The sequence below is a fragment of the Hirundo rustica genome, chromosome Z (genome assembly GCF_015227805.2).
Source record: "Hirundo rustica isolate bHirRus1 chromosome Z, bHirRus1.pri.v3, whole genome shotgun sequence".
In the NCBI taxonomy this organism is placed as follows: domain Eukaryota; kingdom Metazoa; phylum Chordata; class Aves; order Passeriformes; family Hirundinidae; genus Hirundo; species Hirundo rustica.
In genome coordinates, this window is record NC_053488.1 from 5437412 (window position 1) to 5460470 (window position 23059).

At 39.5% G+C, this 23059-nt stretch overlaps 1 protein-coding gene across 1 annotated transcript in view; it reads right to left on the reverse strand.

Moving 5' to 3' along the window:
- The window catches only part of ANKRD31 (ankyrin repeat domain 31), a 66535-nt gene that overhangs the window by 11025 nt on the left and 32451 nt on the right, over window positions 1-23059 (reverse strand). Inside the window, exons 14-22 of the mRNA XM_058424056.1 lie at window positions 22194-22379; window positions 21275-21417; window positions 18576-18735; window positions 18064-18146; window positions 17235-17316; window positions 15053-15149; window positions 10144-11194; window positions 4360-4500; window positions 3649-3745 (exon numbers count right to left, since the gene is read on the reverse strand). Of these exons, the coding sequence (XP_058280039.1) occupies window positions 3649-3745; window positions 4360-4500; window positions 10144-11194; window positions 15053-15149; window positions 17235-17316; window positions 18064-18146; window positions 18576-18735; window positions 21275-21417; window positions 22194-22379 (2040 nt within the window). The remainder of the gene's footprint in view (window positions 1-3648; window positions 3746-4359; window positions 4501-10143; window positions 11195-15052; window positions 15150-17234; window positions 17317-18063; window positions 18147-18575; window positions 18736-21274; window positions 21418-22193; window positions 22380-23059) is intronic.

A 23059-nucleotide genomic window follows, 5' to 3' on the forward strand; every position in this document is an offset into this window, starting at 1 on the left:
TGGGAGCATGAAAAGATACTTTTGTTCGAAGAACAAGAAGTATGACTTAACACTGATGGTTTAATGCACAGAGAAGTTATGCTTTTCATTTTTCTTAATTTGTTTCTCTATGTTTTCACTTAGCCTTATACCACCTAACACATGTAAGGGCAGACTTTCCTTTGCTCCTTTACCAGCCCAGCGGTTGCTGGTGTAAGATGATTGGGGCTTGTGTTTGTTTGGTTTCTTTTTGTGTTTTTTTGGTTTTGTTTTTGGTTTGTTTTTTTTTTTAATCTGTATCTTCCTTGGCAAAATTACAATAGACACTACAAAACTCTAACTTGAAAAGCAGCCTACTAAATGTATGTGTTTCATTGCTTGCCTCAAGAAAAACAGAAGCATACCATTTCACATACAATCATAGCACAGCTTTCTCACTTGCTTTCAAGCATTCCTACTGAGTTCAGTTGAAAATTTAATACTCCATACCTGAAATAACACTAACATAAACCTTTTAAAACATCTTATGGTTCAACCATTATGAAATCATTTGGATTCCCTTGAAAACACTCTTTTATAAAACTTTGTGACCTTTCATGAACTAAAAGTGAACAAGAGCTGTTTTAATCTTTACAGGTGGCTAATGCTTATTAAAGGCAGTAAGGTATTGCCTGAGCATAAGAATTGGACTAGTCATGCTGTTTTCCTAAGACTGTCTTCCTGAAATAGCAATCTGCAAAATGAATGTGCACATCACACTTACTTACTGTAACAACTGAATAAGCTTTTCTTTTAAGCCACTTTGCTGGAATTTCAGTGTGAAATATCTAACACCAACATTTGCTCTGCAACTTATATCTGTTCTTCAGCTGACATCTTCTTCTGAATCTTTGTTATTTCTTGGTCATTTTTAGCAAACATGATGTCATTATTCCACGTGTCAGAAAGCACAAAGAAATTCTAAGCCATATAATAACTGTTTCTTCTGTTTTCCTATATACAGATAGTCTAATAGTACTGCTTATTTGCTTAGTGTTTAATTTTCAGTCAGGCTTGAATACAGTAATTCTTGCTTTCTGCTAGCATGATCCTAGAAGAGACTAAAGAAGATCCATACACTGAAATTTAGTTAAAATTTAGATGACCAATTCCAAAATTGCAATCTGTAATGCTTCTATTGAATACCTGCATTGTTCTGGGACTGCTTTACTTCATGGGCTCTTCAAGTTTTTTGAACTGAGACCCCTAAGGTAGCTGGAAGTCTGATGCTATATAAACCCTGAAGCACCTTATTAATCTCAAAACTGAAAAACTGCATAATTTCTTATTTTGGCTGCCACAGAACAGCAACTCCTTCTCTTCTTGCCAAGGGGCCTTGATTTGGTAGAGGTTTCTAGGACACACTTCCTAAACTGAGCTGTACAAAAAGTTCATTGGTAGCTGCTTCTCTCTATTGCAAGATGGCTAGATGCACTCACTGCATATGTTAATTTTCTTCCCACTTCTCCAGCTCTTTATACAGTAGCTGAATGAACACTGAGCCAAGGTATGGGAAGCTACAAAGTGAGTGAATGAGGCATATTTAAAATAATAGCATTCTCCTCCAAAATCGCTCAAATTCCCAGGCCCCAGCCTTCTTCTTTATCAATGCTCTTGAATGGACAGAAAAAAAAATCATTGATACAGTAAGAAAAAAAAAAAAAAGTTTGGTTCTCTAAAAAGCAGAAAAAACTTCTACTGTATGCACACAGGCCCTTAAGACTATTAGAAAGATAAAAGAGTGCCTGGGAATGTCTCAGGCAAGCAGCATGGAATAGTTCACATCCACACCAGCAAACTTTCCTCTGCTTTTGAGCAGGCTGGCTGCAGGCAAAGTGCCTGCTGCAAAAAGCACTTGGAACAAGCTAACTCATGAACAGAGCTTGGAAACCATTTGAGGGTCGCTCAATGACCAGAACTGTACTCACAAAACAACAGTGCAGATTAATTCTCTTCTGAAACAATTTAAGGCATTGTTTAATGTCCTACATATCTGGCCATGTAGTATCTGAAATGGAACTGAAACTGAGAACACTTTGACTTTCCCTCCCTCAACTTCTCACCTAAGAATAACGGTTAGGCAGTGTTTGCGGTCATCTTAAATCACATGTCACAAAAAACCTTCTTAAATATTCTTTTCCAGATGACCCTGGACTACTTGGGAAAAACACTTACTGTGATCTTCAGACTGATTTTTGTTTGTCAAGAGTAGTTTTTGAATAAATTGATTTCTCTGTTCCTGAAGTTACAATGTTTATCATGTATTTTTCTCAATACAAATAATTCAGAAGAACTAGTGAAATTTTCAAAGGTCTATCAAGAACCTTTATTTAGTTTGGGGACTAAATCCAGTTCTAAGTCACAGCTAGTATAAACTGAAGGTACTGAAGCAAAGCAAAAGAAACTCATCATCTGGAAAATCTGAGCCTGAAGCGAATGCCAGTAGAACATGGTAGTTTGAATATCAAGTTAGCTCTTTTGAACTATTATCTTTAAATTTACTTTCAGTATGTTAAAACCAGACCAACCCAGGTATCCCTGGGTTGTCGGTTCACATGAAGTGGAGTGTCTTATCAAATTAACAGAAACAATCCCAAAAGCCCAAAAGCCCAAAGACTTTATGGACTCCATACGGACTTGTGTTTCCCCTGAGAACACATGGCTTATCAAAATTAGACTGAAGTTCTTAAGTTTGCTAGGCAGTTCTGAAAAACCTTTTCAGTGTCATTTTGTCGTATCAATGTACTTCGTTTCTTTTTACTATTTATTTTTAGAGAATAAAATATCCTCCTAGTTATTAGTGTTGCTTGGGCATACTGGGATTTTCCATCACACAGATAATTCAATATGATTTGAAGATATGTATGAGATTAAAGCTTATGCTAGTGTATCTAAGTTTGAAATAGAATAAAAAAATATTAAAATAGCTTACTCTAAACTTCACTTTATAGTAAATATTTTAATATAGTTTTACACAATTTTTTTTACATAGCAGCCAAACCATTAGTAACTATTCTCTTCACACAACAAATTTATGGAAGAAGAGTACATTTTTACAGTTGATGTACAAATTCTGGCACTATTTACATTTCAAGATCAAGATCTGTGATAACCATATACCCCAGAAAAAAACAGAAAGCAATTTTGGGCTTTAAGTTCTTTAGAAATCACTTTCTACTGATTTACATTATTCTAACAATGTATGTGCATAATTTAGGCCATTCTGTGTACCAGCCGAACTGTTTGTAAGTATTCTTATGAAACCACCTTTAGTTTTTATTATCAAAACCCTCAAGAATTCATCAAAGTCACTGAGACAACAACAGGACTAAAGTATGAACGAAGAGCCCGAAAAACTGACTGCCAAGAATGTAAAACCTAGATAAAAGAGGCACAATGAAATTATAGACTTTATCCAATTAAGTGTCCTAAAAGGCACATGCTGGATGCGTAGACAAAGTGAAGGAACCAATCAAAAGATGTGTGAATGCATGAACAAGCAGCTTAGAATCTGTAAGTGCAGCTTAATATAAACAATAAATGGCTTCTGCTCAATCATATTGATTGTGCGTTCAAATGTCCTGATCTCCTGCAAGTTATGAAGAATATGGGATTTTGAGCAGTACATACCCAAAGGGTTTCCTGTCTGTGATGGTAACTCTAGGTCACTGGAAACTGACACTTCACCGACACCGAATTTTGACAATTCCGTTCCAAGATACGTGACCTGTGAAAAAGGCATCTAGATGGATAACTGTTTTAACTAGTATTTTTTTGGGGGGGGGAGGTGGGGGGAAGGTTTGATAGGTATTGAAACTTCACTTTTCTTTTAGAACCAAGTTTATGCACTTGTAAGCCTAATCTGCATCTGTCAAGATCAAGGGAAAATTACACTCATTTAAATTCTATTTGGGGGGGAAAAAAAAAAAAAAAGGCATCACACAGCCCATCTGTAATGCCCTTTAAACTCTAAGAGTGTTGTGTTTTTGCAACAGTCATGCATGACACCCTGATATTTCAATGAGTTTGCTACTTTCAGCATTCTCTATCAGTCTTAATCATCTCTAAAGCTACTCTTTCAAATCCCTGCTAGTCTGAGCAGGGAGATACACAGTGTGAGTATTCCACATTCTTTCAATACTCATGACTAGTTAATCACTGTACAGCTACAGCTGCGTAGCTCTTTCTTTCTACAGCTCTGCTCATTCATTAAAAGGAAGAAGACATTGAAAATTTAGGCTTGTACCCTCTTTTACTTTAAGAATAGTAAAGAGATCTAGATTGGTGAAACTTGTTACAGCCATTCATTATTGCGAACATCAGCAATCAATTCAGGCCTACCTTATTCCACACATACTTCCATGTCACAGAAATATCACTTCCTAGTATATCTTTAACCCACTGAACTGGATTCTGTAGTATTTGTCCTTTACTGGTTCTGATCTTGCCATTCTTTAAGAGTGTAGCTTTATGACTAAATTCCTAAAAAAATAATAAGAAATAATTTAAATTCATAAATTAACAAATATGAAATACGATCCTTGAAATATGAAAAATGCCAAAGAACAATATAGCTGTGAAGTTGCAGCTATTCCTGTTTTTCTCAGGAAAAAAGCTAAGTAATTTAATACCACTATCAAAAACAGTATAAAATAAGATGATTTATTCCACCAGAATAATATGCTTTAGCCAATCAGAGGAAAAATCTTCCCCTATGTGTTTGTCAAAATTGTATTTGTATCTTAGTTACTCCTATAAATAATAAGGACCTGAATAAATTAATTTGCAATAGTGAACTCAGGAACTCACACGAGACAAATCTGTGAAACAAGAAACTGCTACAGGAGGTACATGTGTGTCAGACTTCAGTTTCAGCAACTATTCAAACATGAAACATATATGCACAAAAATTTCACTTATATCAAGGGATATCACATGTTTTTGGAAACCAAACAGCCTTACCTTATGCAAAATTCAGTACGAACAATCTTATTGTTAATGCTTCTTTCATATTATTACAGCCCAGTTCTGCAAACATTTACACCTCTCCAAAAGCACAAGTTATAGTTGTTTACAGCTGAGTAATTCATTATTTTGTCATATTGGCCTCAGTTGGACTAACACAGCTAAATAATGCAACAATTGATCATCTCTGTTAGAACTCAGTAAGGTCACTTGTCATTCATAAGGCTAATCAATCCAACTAAGAGAATGATCCACCAGCAAATACTGAACTGTCTCCTACCATATTGACTGGCTTAGGGTTGCTTCAAAAATTAAGACAATTAACCCAAATATTTCAATGAGCACTCAATCAAGTTCACAGTTTTACAGCCTGGGTCTACAGCATACAACAATTGCATTTTGCCTGCCCAAAGCTAACCTTAAGTAAGCACTATGTATAAGCTGTATGTTGTTTTCAAGTACATCTCTATCAAGATAAAGAAGGGAAATTTACTGATCACCTTTTTGCAATGCAACAGACACTGGCTTCTAAATTTCGCTTTCTATAGCACTGTGTTCCAAGACATAAATGAGTGTCGCTTTCATCCTAGTAAAGATGAAACTGACTTCTCTACATGCTGAACACCAGTACATGCAGCATTGGGTTATAATTCCTCAGGACTCATGTGCATCAAGCTCCTATCACAGGCAACTGTCTTGAAAAATTATAGAAGACATACTGATTTTTTTGTTCTTCCACTTAATCATCTTGCAGTTCAAAGGAATATTACATGTTCTTCAAAAAAAAGCAGAATGTCTCCATGATATACAGCCTTCTGACTTACACTACCCTATATTCCAGAACACAAGACCACACAGAATGGCAGCTCTCAATAGAAAAGCATTCCTGAGATTACAGGTGTAGGAAAAGTAGTTCCTTGTACATTAACTTGACTAAACTGGTGAGTTGGCTGAAAAGAAGTTTTCATGTTTTTATCAATATACTGCCCCAGTAATTAACTAGCTATGTTGGTTTTGCACAGCCTGGTTTTTGGTAGCAAGGGGAACCCAGAGGTGGCTTCTGTGAGAAGCAGCCACCATGTCCAGCAGAGTAAACCCCAGCTGGCTCTGAGGCTGGACACACTGCTGGCCAAGCCTGGGCCAGTGAGAGAGGCTGGTAACTCCTTTGTGGTAACAGATTTAAGGAGAAAATCAAAACAAAGTGGGCACAGTTTTTCTTAGCCAGAGAAGAGAAGGAGGTGAGAACATGTGAGGGAAACAACGTGGAGACACCAAGGTCAGTGGAGAAGGAGGGGCAGGAGCTGCTCCAGGCCCCAGAGCCAAGATTCCTCTGCAGGCTGTGGTGAGACCATGGTGAAGCAGCTGAGAGCCTGCAGCCTCTGGGGACCCACAGGGATGCAGAGATCCACCCACAGCCCCTGGGGATCCATGGGGGATGCAGAGATCCACCCACAGCCCCTGGGGATCCGCAGGGATGCAGAGATCCACCCACAGCCCGTGGGGATCCACAGGGATGCAGAGATCCACCCACAGCCCCTGGGGATCCATGGGGGATGCAGAGATCCACCCACAGCCCCTGGGGATCCACAGGGATGCAGGGATCCACCCACAGCCCGTGGGGATCCACAGGGATGCAGAGATCCACCCACAGCCCCTGGGGATCCATGGGGGATGCAGAGATCCACCCACAGCCCCTGGGGATCCACAGGGATGCAGGGATCCACCCACAGCCCCTGGGGATCCACAGGGATGCAGAGATCCACCCACAGCCCCTGGGGATCCACAGGGATGCAGGGATCCACCCACAGCCCGTGGGGATCCACAGGGATGCAGAGATCCACCCAGAGCCTGTGGGGATCCACAGGGATGCAGAGATCCACCCACAGCCCCTGGGGATCCACAGGGATGCAGAGATCCACCCACAGCCCCTGGGGATCCACAGGGATGCAGAGATCCACCCAGAGCCTGTGGGGATCCACAGGGATGCAGAGATCCACCCACAGCCCCTGGGGATCCACAGGGATGCAGAGATCCACCCACAGCCCCTGGGGATCCACAGGGACACAGAGATCCACCCACAGCCCCTGGGGATCCACAGGGATGCAGAGATCCACCCACAGCCCCTGGGGATCCACAGGGATGCAGAGATCCACCCACAGCCCCTGGGGATCCATAGGGATGCAGAGATCCACCCACAGCCCCTGGGGATCCACAGGGATGCACGGATCCACCCACAGCCCGTGGGGAGGTGCCCTTGCTGGAGCCGTGGATCCCTGCAGGAGGAGGCCGTGGTTCCTGTGCCAGACTCGATGGAGAGAGGGGGCCCTGCTTCCAGGCTGGAGCAGCCTGTCCTTGCAGGACTGCTCCCGTGGAAGAGTGACCCACGCCGCAGCAGTTTTGGGAGGACTGTGTGCCCGTGGGAGGGACTCACACTGCAGCAGTTTGGGAGGAGTGCTGCTCGTGGGACTGGAACTGTGCTGGGGAGGTTCCCAGAGAACTGTCTCCCGTGGGAGGGACTCCATGGTCTCACAGGGGAAGGACTCCTCTCCCTGAGCAGTGGAAGAAAACCTCGGGTGACGAACTGAGCAAAACCCCCAGGCCCTGTGTCCCTGGGTGTCAGTGGGAAGGAGGAAGGGGATTGGAGGAAAGTTTTTTAAGGGCTTATTTTACTTCTCATTATCCTCCTCTGATTCTGTTACTAATGAATTCACTTTGTACCTCTAAGTTGAGCCTGCTTTGCCCTTGGAGTGTTTTCTCCTGGTCCTCATCCCAACTCATGAAGCCTTCAATAAATTTTTCCCTCTCCTCTGCCCAGCTGTGGCAGGGGAGGTCAAGTGAGCGACTTTTGTGGGTGCCTGGCATTTGGCCAGTGTCAGACCATCGCACTAGCTCACATCTAGGAATCCAGTCAATGATTCCCTCATATACTCATTACTAAGCCAGGCCCTGGGCAGCTGCTGTGCAAATCTGCTCCGTATTTGGAGGGACAGGGAAATGCCTTTGTATTAAAAAAAAGAGGGTGGTTTTTTTTTTTTTTTTTTCAAATATGGTTCATACTATACTGAATGCTTATAGAACCACCAAGCATGTAAGCAAGTAATTTTGCATGTATTCATGCCTATTACAGCACCACAAAATCCTTGATGTCATGTTTTTTACTTGAGGGACTGTCATAGGTTAGTACAGTTTAGATTTTTAGTTATAAAAGAATGTATAATTCTCCATGTCAGGACCTGGGAATTGCTTTAGAAGAGACAGTGACCTATCAAAAAGTTAGTTAGAATATGACATTTGTTCTGACCACTGAAATTGTTGGCTGCGACTTTGGGAAGTACCATATAAAACCCAGTGAACTTCCTGTAGGTGGGCCTTTTTCTTCCTTCCTTTGGCCAGAGAGAGACAGGTAACATCGAGCTGGGCCTGCTGCTCCCCCCTTTATGGGGGGAGCTGGCCTGAGGCCTGGCCGGATTCCATCGGCTCCCGGGTGAAAGGGGGGGAAGGAGAAGTTGCTGTTTTGTAACAGCTACTTTCTTCAGACTTCTCTGGAGCAGGGAGAAATCTCTGCTGGACCCTGATAAGAGCTATGGGCACCATTTGGGCCGAGGTCACCCCAGTTTGCACCGAGGGGTGGCTGAGAGGGCATTTATGATCCTGCCTGGGTTTTTTTTTTTGTGATTCTGGACTGCCTGAGTGCTCCGATCTCTGATGTTTCTGTGAGTTCTTCCCTCACCAGCGTGGCCTTGAACATCTAACACCACAACCTACAGAGAGAGAGAGAAAGACTCCGAGCAGATTTAACTCTTTCTTAGCAACATGAAGCTTCCAGAGCTTGGCCCTTCTCTGAGAGAGTAAGGAAAGACAGAGTGAACATAAAGAACAACAGGATGAAGTCAGTAGAGCAAGAGTGAAAAGACTATTGGGACAGAGGGTTAAAGAGTTGGTTGTTCTATTCTTACTTGAGCCATAGAAATGAACTCTATATTTAGATCATTCCCTTAAATCATGGGAAAGAGATGCATTTGGGGAGATGATTGTTTTGTGTGTAGATTTAAGCAAAGGTGTTTGTGATGAACTAAGTAATAGCCCATAAGATGCTTGAACAGAGATAAAGATGAGAAGCCCCCTGCGCCAATGAAGAAGTGAGAAGATATCTCTGTACCTTGAAGTGAAGAATCCTTTTCTTTAGAGTTACTCATCTTTAAAAGGTGACACCCAAGTATGCAAAGTCTAAGACCCATGACCATAAGCAGCTTGGGAACCTGCTCCTGGGAGGGTCACAAAAGCAGATTTCTCCAGGCAGTTGTTTTTGTGACAGTTTAAAACCCACAAGAGAACTGTTCTAAGTTGTCAGTAGGATCCATGACTCTAGAAAATACTCTTCCCCTAATAAATTGATGAAAGACTATTGTCAGATAGTGAAACTGACAGAAAATTACAAGTTTTGTCTCTTTATGCTTTTTTGTAAGAATGTGAATAGTTTGTAAGGGGAGGGAAGAGTGTTTTTTAAAGTTTCATTCTGTTTTAGGGTTTTTTTCTTCCAACTTGCTTTTTTTCCCTATTCCTTTAGTGCATGTTAATAAAACTATTTGTTAATTTTAAAGTTCAGCCTGCTTTGTTTTTCTCCTAGTCTCTCTCCCACAGAAAGAGTAAGTACCAAGACCAAAATTTAGTAAACATGAAACCACTACATTAATTAGTGTTTCCACCCAGTTTGAAATTAAAACTATGACAATTTGGTGGAGAATACGAGCAATTGATAAAACTACGACAGGGACTTCACAGTCGTTTCCAAGAGTGACATTAAGTCATAACAACAATTACATTCTTGCTCCTTCGAGTATGAAAATCAGGTAGATCAGCCAAAGATCCCACTCTGGTTCAAGCAATAAGAAATATTAACAAACTGGTAGTGCAAAGTTAAACATAAATTCTACTTATGCAATATACTGGGTCTTAAAATTATGGGCTGACAGAAGACTTCATCCATATGATTTTCCTTTTAAACTGATGAACAGTTATCTATAACCAATGAATAAACATATTCACTAGTAAGTGCTGAAGATGGCAGACTAAATCATGAGAACTGCTGTTTCCCCATTTTAGTGTGTGGGTTATTTTCATTATCCATTAATATTAATACTATTATTTCTCAACCATTACCTGCAGTTTGAATTCTAAAACATTTTCTCCGGGCTTTATCCATCCCAATTCAAGCAGATCTATCAGCTGATGCTTTTTCTTACTCTTCCATCCATATCTCATTTGTTTTTGTCCCCATTCCTGATTACCGTAACTCTGTGAAGATTTCTCACTGATATTTGCTGGAGAGTCTGTACTTGAGGTAAGATTAGTAAGCATCGGGTTGGCATTAAATGAATCTTCACTACTCTGAAGGACCCTTTGTTTCAAGGTATTAGAGAAGTTATTTGTAGATGCTAACAAAATTGCTTGCTGTGGCTGCTGCTGGAAAGCTTCTTTCTTATTCCCATATCTGTTCCGATCCTCATGTGAAAGAACCTGCTTGCAGTAACTGGTTGTCTGATAGACATTCTTACTGACAACAGTGCTTCGGGGTTCTACAATATTTAATGTGCTCATCATTGAAGTGGGATTTAAAGACTTGTTTCTTTGTCCTGCAATTGCTACACAATCAATGTATTTTTGCTGTGAGCACTTCGTTTTGGCAGTGGAAATAGGTTCTGAAGGCAATGTCATCACTTCTGCAGCATTTATCAGCTTTGACATGTTGTCAGAGGGACATTCTCTTCCCCTGTTTTCAGATGCCAAAGCATGATCAGAAGCCTCTTTGCTTGTAATTGCTTCTTTATTTGCTGCTGTCTCATCCAAGCAGATGTGTGGATGCTGGATGCATTCCTGAGCTGAAAATCTATCTTCTAAAGAGACCTGTGCTCCTACTTTGCTTCCACTAGGCCCGATGGCACCAAGCCCCATACTCAACGTTACTGCATTAGGACACGTGATTTCATTAGCAGTTAAACTTTGTCTTTCATCACTTCCATGAAAAATAACTAAGTTTGAGATTTGCTTCTCTGATGACGAATTGAACATTTGCTTTGTTTTCCTGTAATTTTGTATTTTCTGCACTAATTTCTCCTGGTTTTGGGCAATAGTCAACAAGCTCTTTTGTCTAGAAGCAAGGTTAACTAATTGTTTCCTTAGTGCACCTCTTTTAAATGATTCCACTGAAGCCCTATAGAAAATAAGGACATTGGAGTTACTGTAAATACAAAATTAAAACAGTTTAACAGACATAAGCCACAAAGAACAAGAATAAGTTTCAAAAGACTCTGCCAAAATTTAAAATTTGAACAAAATTTCATCATGTATGAAGTTTAATGTTAAAATCCCAGGTTTATGGACAGCAAAGTGCAGAATCCCATAGCAGGATACAGAATTAAGATGCGAGTGGGAATCCTGTAGAATTAGAATGTTAGTCATCAAAACTTCAGAAATGGCCTTGCCTCTACCACTCCGATATCCCCATTAATTCGAAGAATCAGAACTGTGCCTGTAGTGTCACCAACTGCTCTTTTATCAGCACAAATCATAGTAGCACATTGCATTTCGTGCCTTGAAGGCCGACTTTGGAGCTTTTTAAAATGAGTTCAGGATGAGCTCCTGAAGGATGATACTGTAAAATTTCTTTTATGGCGTACGCAACAAAAGATTGTACCTCCATAAAGGTACCATTGTAATAATGCCATGACCTTTAAGTAAAGAGGACAGAACAGTTTAGGATGTTGTCTGTGTAATCTGGGAATGCTGCACCCTTCATCAGACCCTGTTCCCAGACTGAGCCTCCTTTCTGTGAGACCCCTTCCCTGGGGGACTTTACCTCCTTTCTGCTGGAAGGGAATTCTTTATTTACCCCACTTTCTTTGGTACAAGAGCCAACTCACCATAACACTCTTTCCCCCCAATTCCCCTTCATGGGATAAGTGGTTATCACTACCACTCTGGCATCATTTTGGGAAGATAGAGAAATAACACAAGTTGTGGGGAAAGGAATTGCAGTACTGTTTGCTTTTAAGGCCACCCATTGCAGAGGTGCCATGCAGTTAACACCATCCCAGTCTCAAAAGAGACTGTTGAGGGGATCAGGACAAAGGTACACTAAGACTAGATGGCTCAGAACAAGGACAGAAAAAACACAGCTTGACAGTATTGCTGTCCGTACTGTGATACTGCTTGGTATCTCATGTGCTTGGAATACATGTACCATCAACATATCACCATACAGTCAATCACTGAGTAATCCATGATAACTATGGACTTCTACACAGGCTTACACACACTTTTCTAGCCGTTTTTGTTCTGGGAAGTGTTGTTGCTTTACAGCTATACCATTACAGAAGAAGTTGCCAACTGAAGAGGCAAAGACAGTGTGACTAAAATGACCAAGTAACTTACAGCCACTAACAAATACAATACTTTTTTTGCTAATTTTTCTCAAGTAAGAGATGTTTCTTAGTACCTCAGTACAGAAGAAGCTAATACCTATCTCTTAGTACAGAAAAGGAACAATCTAAGTAGTATCTCTCTCTGAGTCAACTAACTGAACAACTGGAAGATGGAAAAGGTGATGATGCCTCCTGATCTTCTGTGGTTCATGTGACAAAAGTTATAAGCCAATTAATTAAAAAGAAGATGTTCACTTTATAAATAATTAAAAGTAAATATAATGTGATTTGGAATATAGGTCATTACTATTGATGGATGGATATTATGTTAGCTGCAGGACATCTGCAATACCCAGAAATATTTATCACTTCACTCTGGAACACAGTCTCACTCTCAATACTACAGATAAGAAATACAGAAAACAGGTAAGTTTGTGTAGCTACTAATTTTACTGTGCTTGTTTCTTAATTCAGTTGCTATTTTGCCCACTATGATGATTTGGAACTCTTAACTTCTCATAATTTTTTTTTCTCTTTTTTTTTCTTTTCTTTTCCCCCCAGTTACCTGTGTAATCTGTGTACCTTACATTTTACAGGCAAAATGGCCTGTGACAGAAATATTTCAGTCTCTTTGCCCAACCTTTATTTTTCACCATGGGACTACCTGAAAGCTTTACACTGCTGCTTTTACATGACCAGCCAAATCCTACCCACACAAGCAGGAATGGAAACATCCTCATCAGCTGGCCTAGAAGCACCTGCTGAATAGGATGCTACATTGTTAGGCGAGCACTCACCATATCATCAACCTTGAGTCCTTCTCAGAAAGAAGTAAAAAGAGGCCTTGTGAGAGCTAGCATCATGAAGCAGCTAATTCACACAGTTCATCCTCACACTAGGATGACCAATCCCAGCTCACATTTTAATTGTTCTCATAAAAAAAAAAAAAAAAAAAAAAAAAATGTCTGCAAGCATGCATCAAGCAGTTTCTCTAAATGGCTCTTGTTGGATGTTGGCCAAAAACTCCTAATCTAGGAGTGCTAAAGAAACAAATCAGAGGCAGGAACACTCCAAGTAGCATCTTGAGTTCCTACTATTTTCCTCCATGATATTGCGAAATGAATGTAATTGCTCAATATCCCCATTTCCTAATTTCTGCTTAGGTATCATGGCTCCATGAGGAAAAAAGTCCTGCTTCTCAGACAGACCTGGTTTCTTTTTACAACAAGGTAATCCACCTAGCTGATCAAGGAAAGCCAGGTAATCTTCTTGGATTTCAGCAGAACTTTTGATACCGTCTCTCACAGGATCCTTCTGGACAAAATGTCCAGCACACAGCTGGATAAACACATCATGTGATGGGTGAGCAACTGACTCACAGGTCGGGCTCAGAGACTTCTTGTAAATGGGGTGACATCAGGCTGGTGAACTGCCACCTCCCTGGGCTCTTTGCTCTTCAACACCTTCACTGCATCTGCTTGGATGCAGAACTGGAAGGGATACTAGGCAAGTTTGCTAACAATACAGAACTGGGAAGAGCTGTTGACTCCCTTGAGAGCAGGTAGGCCCTGCAGTGAGACTTGAACAAATCAGAGGACTGGGAAATCACCAACGACGTGAAGTTCAATAAGAAAAAGTGCTGGATTCTGCTCCTAGGATGGGGCAACACTGGACGTACAGACAGACTGGGGAATGAGAGGCTGCAGAGCAGCAACATGGAAAGGGACCTGTGGGCCCTGGTCTGTGGTGAGTTGAACATGAGCCAGCAGTGCCCTGGCAGACAGAAGGGACACCCGTGTCCTGGGGACATCAGGGACAGCATCAGCCAGGGAAGGGAGGGGATTGTCCTGCTCTGCTCTGCACTGGGGCAGCCTCACCTCCAGTGCTGGGGCACTGCTGGGTGCCACAATGGCCTAATGTAAGGCCACAGAGTGCCCAGAGGAGGGACACAAGGATGGTGAAGGGCCTTGAGGGGAAGCTGTAGGAGGAGCAGCTGAGGTCATTTGGTCTGTTCAGCCTGGAGGACACTGAGGGGAGACCCCACTGCAGTTACAGCCTCCTTGTGAGGGGAAGAGCAGGAGCAGGCACTGATCTCTCCAGTGACTGGTGATGGGACCCAAGGGAATGGCCTCAATTTGTGTAAGGGGAGTTTTAGGCTGAGTATCAAGAAAAGGTTCTTTACACAGTGAGTGGTTGGGCACTGGAACAGGCTCTCCAGGGCAGTGGTCACAGCACCAAGCCTGACAGAGTTCAAGAACTGTTTGGACATTGCTCTCAGGCACACGATGGGATTCTTGTGGATAGTGCTGTACAGGGTAGGAGTGGGACTCAATGATCCTTGTGAGTCACTCCCAATTGAGCATATTCTGTGATTCTGTGTTTTTCCACCTATTTTATATTGTTTACTACCTAATTTCAATGCTTAATGTGAGCACAGCAACTGATTAGTATGCATTAGCTAAACCCTGAAGTCCCTCCTTCATGTAAGCGAGGTAACTGAAGCCAAAAACAATCATGCTTCCAAAAAATCTGGATGAAAACCACAAATACTAACTTTTATGCCACTATATGCTAATCTCCTTACAACTTCTGTCACTACTACTGCAAAGAATAGCTTTCTATTAATACAATCCTTGTATTCAACTTACCTGTATTTTATAGCAATGGTATCCCTCTCTGTTTTCTGGTTTGCAAGTATTTCATTCAAAGTATCTTGTATCTGAGACAGCCTTTGGATATACACATCTGTTCAATATTTTCAAAGAATCGAAATTATGATGGCAATAAGAAGTAGAAAATAATTACAATAATAGCATTTTCAGTGTAGCAAATAGACAATTAAAGTATGAAGACACTGTTAGAGCAGTAACTTATACTGTAATTCATGCTGGTAGCTCCTTACAATTAGAGTACTTTTAATTAACTTCTTATAGAAAGAATTAAATACAACTTTAACTTAAAAAAAAAAATTAGCTGAAGTACTGGAAAATTTTGAAGTACAAGTATCTTGTTTAGGAAGTCACTAAGAGAAAAAAGAATAAATTAAAGAACTGCCCTATGGATAAGCCCTGAAAATTTTCAAGCTCTTTGTGTTGCAAGTAGCTCTGTAACGTAAGAATTATACTCAGGATACCTGCAGAAGTTCCACAATCTTTACAAGGTAACTAAATTTTTCATCTGAAGTATTACAAAACAGCTTAAAGAATCTAGACTGTTGCAAGTTACATATAAAGGTAAAAGCATATCTATTCCAGTTTTACATGGTTTCTAACTCAAAGTTAAATGACAAAGAAGAGCAATTATAAATTTTTCTTTATACACCCTATCTCTTAGACATAAAACATGAGGGTTAGAAGTCACAACCAGTGGATACCATTGGGATAATTTGCTAAAATTGTAACCGAATTCCTGAAATTAAAAACCAATGCAAGCTTTATATAATCAGGAAGAATGAGAAATTATAGTATTAAATTGGAATTTATAAAATGCTTCCCCAAACCTTCTTCACAGTATGTACCAATATCTGCCCACTTAGTAATATGTAAATATTGCTCTTATTAAGTTTAATAGAAAATTTGAATCTGTTATTTATAGTAGATTTCAATGCATGGAAACACCTTGAGATTTTACTCTACTTTTTGAGTTTGTCAGTGTACTTCTACGTACTTGTTCAGTCTTGTGCCTCATCAACAGTAATGACTGTGACTTAGTTTAAGAGGTGCTACATTACTAATGCTTTTGTCCGTAATGGTAACAGATCACCGTGCTAATTTTTCTCATACCCCTGAACAAGAGAAGTCTGATTACTCCTGAAAAGGAGAAGTCTGATAGTTCTTTTTTGCTCATTCATGGAATGTGTATCATCTACCTATTTGTCAAACATTTTTCAAGGAAACATCTATTTTTACTAACAGTCCATACACCATAAATTTGAGTTGGAAGCTATTAATCCGCATAATTCCATATTTCACATTTATTTTTAAAGGGATAAATTTACTCGTAAATACTACTTGAAAGCTCCAGCCTGTATTTAGGAATAAAAATTTTAAAACAAACCCTTTCTTTCTGCTGGGAAGCAAAACTGTTTCGTGAGTATGAGATGCTCCAACTGAACATCCCTGCCCAGATGGGCAAGGGCAGCTGGGGAGAGAGACCTTGGTCAAAGGCATTCTGGCAATAAGCTAGGCCTCTTGAAGCATCATGGCATGGATACAACAGACTCCAACAGCTACACAGCAGCAGCAGTACGATCGCCTAGGAAGTCACTGCTGCTTAGTTAAATTCTTGAGATTAATCTGAACTGAGATTTGATAGCCTAAGACAAATTACACCTCTGGGCATCCGCATTTCTGAAACTGCCCATCATTCACACTGTCTGCTGTCAAGAATTCTCTTTTTCCCTCTCATAAATTATTTCAGGCTCCTGGAAGCCTAGTCACACCAGAAGGAAAATGCTGCATTTGCTACTTTACATACAGACATGTTGATCATGCAGGGACTCATCTGCTCATAATTGAGTAATGCTGGCAGCAGCATGCATTCCTATCTAATAATCCCTTTTTATAGGATTAGGTTGATTTAAGACACATGCCTCCAAGTGGTGGAGGCATGTGTCTTCCTTTTCTGTGATAGTATTCACTCCTGTGCAACAGGAAATACTTCAGGAAGTGCCCAAACCTGAGAAATGTTATTAAAATCTTATTCTCTGAAGCTGTATTTTCCAGAGGAGATATTCAATATACACTATGTGCAATAATGTTTTAAAAACAGTTATATTGCCAAAGATATTTAACCACTAAAAATAGGTGAAACACTTCAATTTATGTCTACCTGCATCTTTGGAAGTTTTCAACTCAAATAGCAACAGTTCTTTCTGCTTCTTTTCTGTATCCTGTACAGCAGCAACAGACGCCTGTTAACAAGCACAGAAATTATCTATGTAAAAAGTAGAGCCAAGTGCACCATACAAAACATGGCCTGCAGTTTAGGTATTGGTGGACTCAAGTCATTCCAGGTTGGGAATTACTGTGTAAAGGCAATGGGGCACTGTCAGGAGAGAGGTACATAGTGCCAAGAACATGCTCTGCAAGGGACTGTCACAGCCTGTGTTTGCTGTGGCATTTAAACTAGTCCATGCTCAGAGTCCTCCAGAAACCTCTGAGTGCACAGCAAAGACTGGACTGTGAATTTCACCACAACTGCATCATCTAGACAATGTAGACACAGGTTACAGATACCAGGAAGAGATAACAACCCATGCAGAAATCTTCCTTCTTGTTTTATAAACAATATCTAAAGATCTTCATCATCGTGATGACAATTCATTACTGTTTCATAAAGAATCACTCTGGAATTAAAAGCTTCAGAACTCATGACCTTTTTTCTATTTTTAAAAGCAGTAGGAAATTTGTTAATATTGACTACTGTTTACAAAATAAATGTGAATGCACAGGAACCATGAACAGAGAGAGGTGATAATAATCATACTCATATATGTAAACCACAACTTATCTACTGTAACACTCTGCAAGATGCTGTTCTTACATACATTTTAATGGATTAATTATTTAAATTATATTTATATATTTTTCAGTCAGCAAATGTCACTACAGAGTCCTATACCACCCAGCAGTTTAACAAAACTCTTATCTATACTTACCACACTGTATTTCTCATGTTGTGTCTCCAAAGCTGCATCATCATTTTTATGGCAGTCATAACAACGACGTTTTGATTTCTCCTCTCCACAATTAAGAAAAAATAAATAAAATTTAAAATTAATTTGCAGGAGCATCATAGGCTGGATTAGCTAATATAGGTTACAAAGATGCAATGGCAGATCAACTAATGAAAAGTATCTTGTATATGCAAAAGAGATCAAATTTAGGTAGCATAAAGAAATGAAAGCTACCATGTTTAAAACTACTCATTTCCCTTTTTGTGAAGGGAAATGTGGATAATAACAAGAATGTGAATAGCCAAATATGTTCTTTTCCCCCATTCTCTCAGAAAAAACCAAAACCCATTCATGCATCCTATTTTCTGTAAATAAATAAATAAATAGCATGCAATAGTTAACAGAATTAAAAATATCAATGTCATACTATTTGAATATATGATTTTTCCTTAAGACAGGATAATCCTATGATTTATATAACAAAACTAACATACCAGTAACTTCAACAGTTTGAACAGGAAGTACAGAGTCCATAGCATCATATGACTTCAGAAGTTCTTTCATTTCTTCATCACAAGCTTGATCCAAAGCACTTTCTCCTGAACCATCCCTCTCATTGGGATTTGCTCCATGCTGCAGCAGAATCCTGGCTGCCTATTATGCATTTTTGTTATTTGTACAATGGTAATTCTTGTTGTGGACTTATTATACAATTATGTGTGTTATAAATAACATCTATCAGAAATAATACAGGTTCAAATAAGATACTCTACAATTGTTATACCTGCAATCTAAGTTAAACAAAACAAGTAAGTGGCTATTATCAACACAGATTTCTAGCTTACATTTCTTATATTTTCCATTAAAAGACACAAATAATTCACAGTTTTTCATAAAACACTTAATTTTTACAGTACTAATTTTTATGATTTTATGGTTATACAGAATCATTACAAAACACCATGTATCTAAATTAAAAGGACCTGGTGAACTGCATTAAGACCAAAGTGCAGAACAGAAGTGCATTTCTTTCTTTAATATTGGCATGGGTTTCATGAACTGATAATTTTTTTCCTAATTTCAAAAGACTTGCAAGCTTGCTTAATTGCAAAATGTGGAAATGAGATTAGTGGCATCTGTAGAATCATCTACTCCATAAATTCAGATCATATGAAAGTACTGATGAGGTCAGAGCTTGGATGGTAAAAGAATTTTCATATGTATGATTTCTCAGCTCTAGCATTTCTTCTTATTTCTTAAACTCAAGAGTGCAGTTAAGTAGAAAAATGCATCAGAACAAGAATGCTGATCCAAGTTCGGGATGTTCTCTGTTGGTTTCCCCCAAAATACTGAATAATACACTTATATATTTGCAAGAAACCTACTGATAGTTTGGGTCCAAGATGTGAAATCATTCCTTTTTTTTTTACCCTTGGTCACAGAAAATGATAAACGTGATTGAACATGACAGAACTAGAAGTATGTCTGAGCCAATCTGGCGTCACCCTTACACTTCAGTTCCCCAGACCTCACTCTGTCAAAAGAACATTTCATTTATTTTGGTGAAGTGCTGGGCACCACAAGTTAAGAAGAATGTGAAGGTCCTTGAATGTATCCAGAGGGCAACAAAGTTGGTGAGAGTGCTGGGAGGCTTAACCTGGGAGGAGCCACTAAGGACTTTGGGCTTGTCTGGTCTGGACAAAAGGAGAGCTGAGGGCTGACCTCACGGCTCTCTACAGCTTCCTGAGCATGGGAAGGGCGGAGGGAGATACCCATCTTTGCTCCTCGGGATCCAGTGATAGATGAGTGGGAATGAGTCTAAGCTGTGCTAGAGGAGTTTCCTGAAGAAGTGGTCAATGTCCCAAGCCTGTCAATGCTTAAGGAATACCTGGACAATGTTCACATGATTTAACTTCTGGCTGGCCCCGAAGGGTTCAGGCAGTTGGACTAGATGAACACTGTAGGTCTGTTCTAACTGAAATAATCTGTTTTCTAGAACCACAGAATGGTTTGGGTTGGAAGGGAGCAGTTAATAAAAAATTGTTTATTTTTAAACAATAGGCCCAGCATCCTTTCTTTACAAAAAGAAATTTTTTATAATTAAGGCAGTGAGACACTGAAACAGATTGCCCCAAAAAGTTGTGGTTACCCCATCTCAAGAAATGTTGGAAGTCTGGTAGGACAGGGCTTTGGGCAAGCTGAGCTAGAGAAAAAATGTCACATCCATGACAGGCGGCTTAAGCCACAATTACCAGGGGCAGCCGTGAGAGTTGCATCCAGCCCACTTTTGGGGGCATCTCCCAGATTTTTGGGGGCACAAAGAGTACTGTCAACAGTGACCCAGGCATCCTACTGGTAAGCAAAATATGACTGTAAGTCAATCACCTTACTTCATAAACAGTGCACAGCACAGGGCCCCTAGAGCTCTCTCACACAGCAATGGGCTGCACACCAGGACCTCCCTCTGAGCAAGGACACATCTTAGGGTTGCTCCCCAAGGCAGAGAAATTCTTTGCCACAACAGATTTTCAGTAATTGACACTAAACTTTGCAATGTTAGCTAAGTGATAGGAAGGATTTATTGTGCACATGTAGTTCTTTGGACATAAATTGCTGACTGAGTATGAGATCAAGTCTTGATCTAGCCATCTGAGGAGGAGTTTAGAAAGCAAGGAGGTCCTTTCTGAACATCATGACTCAACAGGAGGCCTCTCCTTACAGCTGGGACCTTGTTCTCTATGCAGTAAACAATAGAATTTTGTTAAACAACTGTCACATTTATCAGTGACTTTGTTAACTCACTGTCTTATAGCAATAAAGCATATTATTACTTCTCTCTTTCAAGTGGGAAGGGCATCACTCGCATCTGGGGCAGCACTGAACTATCAAGAAATTGAGAATGTTTGACTTTAATACTGCTTTTAAGAAGCCCAAATCTGGCAAAGAACCACAGGGAGTTTCTGAATTTTCATAATTTTTCTGTTGCATTAAAGAACTAACTGCACAATTTCAACTGTCACTATTGAAGAATATTTTTCTCTAACTTTGATCACTTTAAAGAATAGTGGTTTATTTCCTAAATGCAAACCTACCCTAAAATTGTGTTAGCAACTTTAATGAAATGGGGATTTTGCTTTGCTGACCCTCTGTTGGAAACTGGCGTGAGGAAATCTTACGTAAAATAAAAATATACCTCCAAATAATTGCCAGAAACAGCATCGTGTATTGGTAAAACACCACAGAGACTTCTGCTGTTAACATCAGCACCTGCTTTCAGTAATTCTAAGATCACCTCAGTAAATCCTCCACTGGAGGCTTCATGAATTGCTGTCCAACCTAATAAAAACAAGATAACACGTACAGCATGCATATGATTTGGAAAGATCCACAAAGATCACTAATTAGTAACTCCATATTTTGCTGCATTTAAGATAAATCTTACACAAATAATCATCTTGAAATGCCAAGGTAAACTATTTAATGTGAAATTCAATTTACTTCAAAGAAAAACTCAGATAGTATTAAGCAGAAAAACATTGCTTTCTTTTCTACTGCGGTACTAAAAATAATAGAAGAAACAAAAAACAATGGAGTAGACAAACTATAAAGACTAAGGAGCATAATGTTAATAATCTGATTTCTAATAGCAGTAGCATTTTATAATATCAAGTTTGCCAGACATCTAGTATAGAGTAGTATCCATTTTGAGACTATAAAAACTGAAACACATTATATATTTAGGTAGGAAAAAGGAAAATATAATATTGTCATCTGGGTTTTGCTCTCATTGCCTAAGGAAATAAGGCTTGTCTGAATGTGTTTCACATAATCTTACACTGATGCACATAAGCTCCACCAAACTTCCAAGTTCACTTCTGTACACATATCTGAACATGTGCTTTTCAGTCTGGATTACCTCCATGCCGACACGAAAGCCATGTATTCATTCAGTGTGCTTGCACACGTTTAATGACTTCCTTTCCTCCTCAAAATTTTAAGCCAAGAATCCGTAATTTTATTAAAAGGACACGTATTACACAAACATGTCTATACTACAGATTATGTAGAATTGTAGTATAAAACAAGTCTGTAAGAGAGTGTATTTTTCAAACCTGCATAGTCCTGTTCATTGACAGAAACTCCAGATGATATTAGAGTCTTCACCAAAGACAAATCTCCTCTCTTAGCAGCAATGTGCAGCTGAGTTTCCCCTTTTGCATTTCTCCTGATCTTCGTCTTTCTCCCAGGTCTTGACTTACAGGTACCACGTACAATTGCAGCTTCTTGCCTGGTAGATTCTAAACAGATATTGGGTGTCCATTAGAATTATTTTTCACAAAGAATGCTTAAGTATAAACAGAAAATTAAACTTCATAATTCATTTGAATTACTGTAAATGTGTGTAATACTGTTGCTTTAATTATTCAGTAACATTAACTGACAAAAAGTTAAAAGGTACCGTAGAAGGTACTGTGCAACAGGTCAGATAACAAGCAGATCCCATACTTAAGAATTTCCAGCTAAAACCTAGATGATTCAACAAGGGTACAACAAAATAGGAAGGCAGAAGAAATGTAACAAGGTTGAAATTTTATACTGAACAGAGGCAGAAAATAAGTTACTGCTTTCATGGACTGCTTTCAGGTTACCAGGCTGCATAAACTACATGCATAAAGATATTTTAAAGCTATTAAGAAGTGGAGACTTGAGCACCACTCCTTATCAGTTCCTAATTCTGCATCAAGAAAAAGAAAGGTGCGTGATATAGATATAGATATGGATAGATATACAACTTGATTTATATATATAGAGACATACACACAAGTTTTTTTTACAGCTGGAAAAACTACTGTAGACTGATGACAAGTCTTTGAGTAATGTTTATGGCATAGATAATCTATCATTTAAACCTGTGCACAACTGGACCCAGAAATGCAAATAAAGTAGATTTAATCCTTACTGGTTCACAAAGCAAACA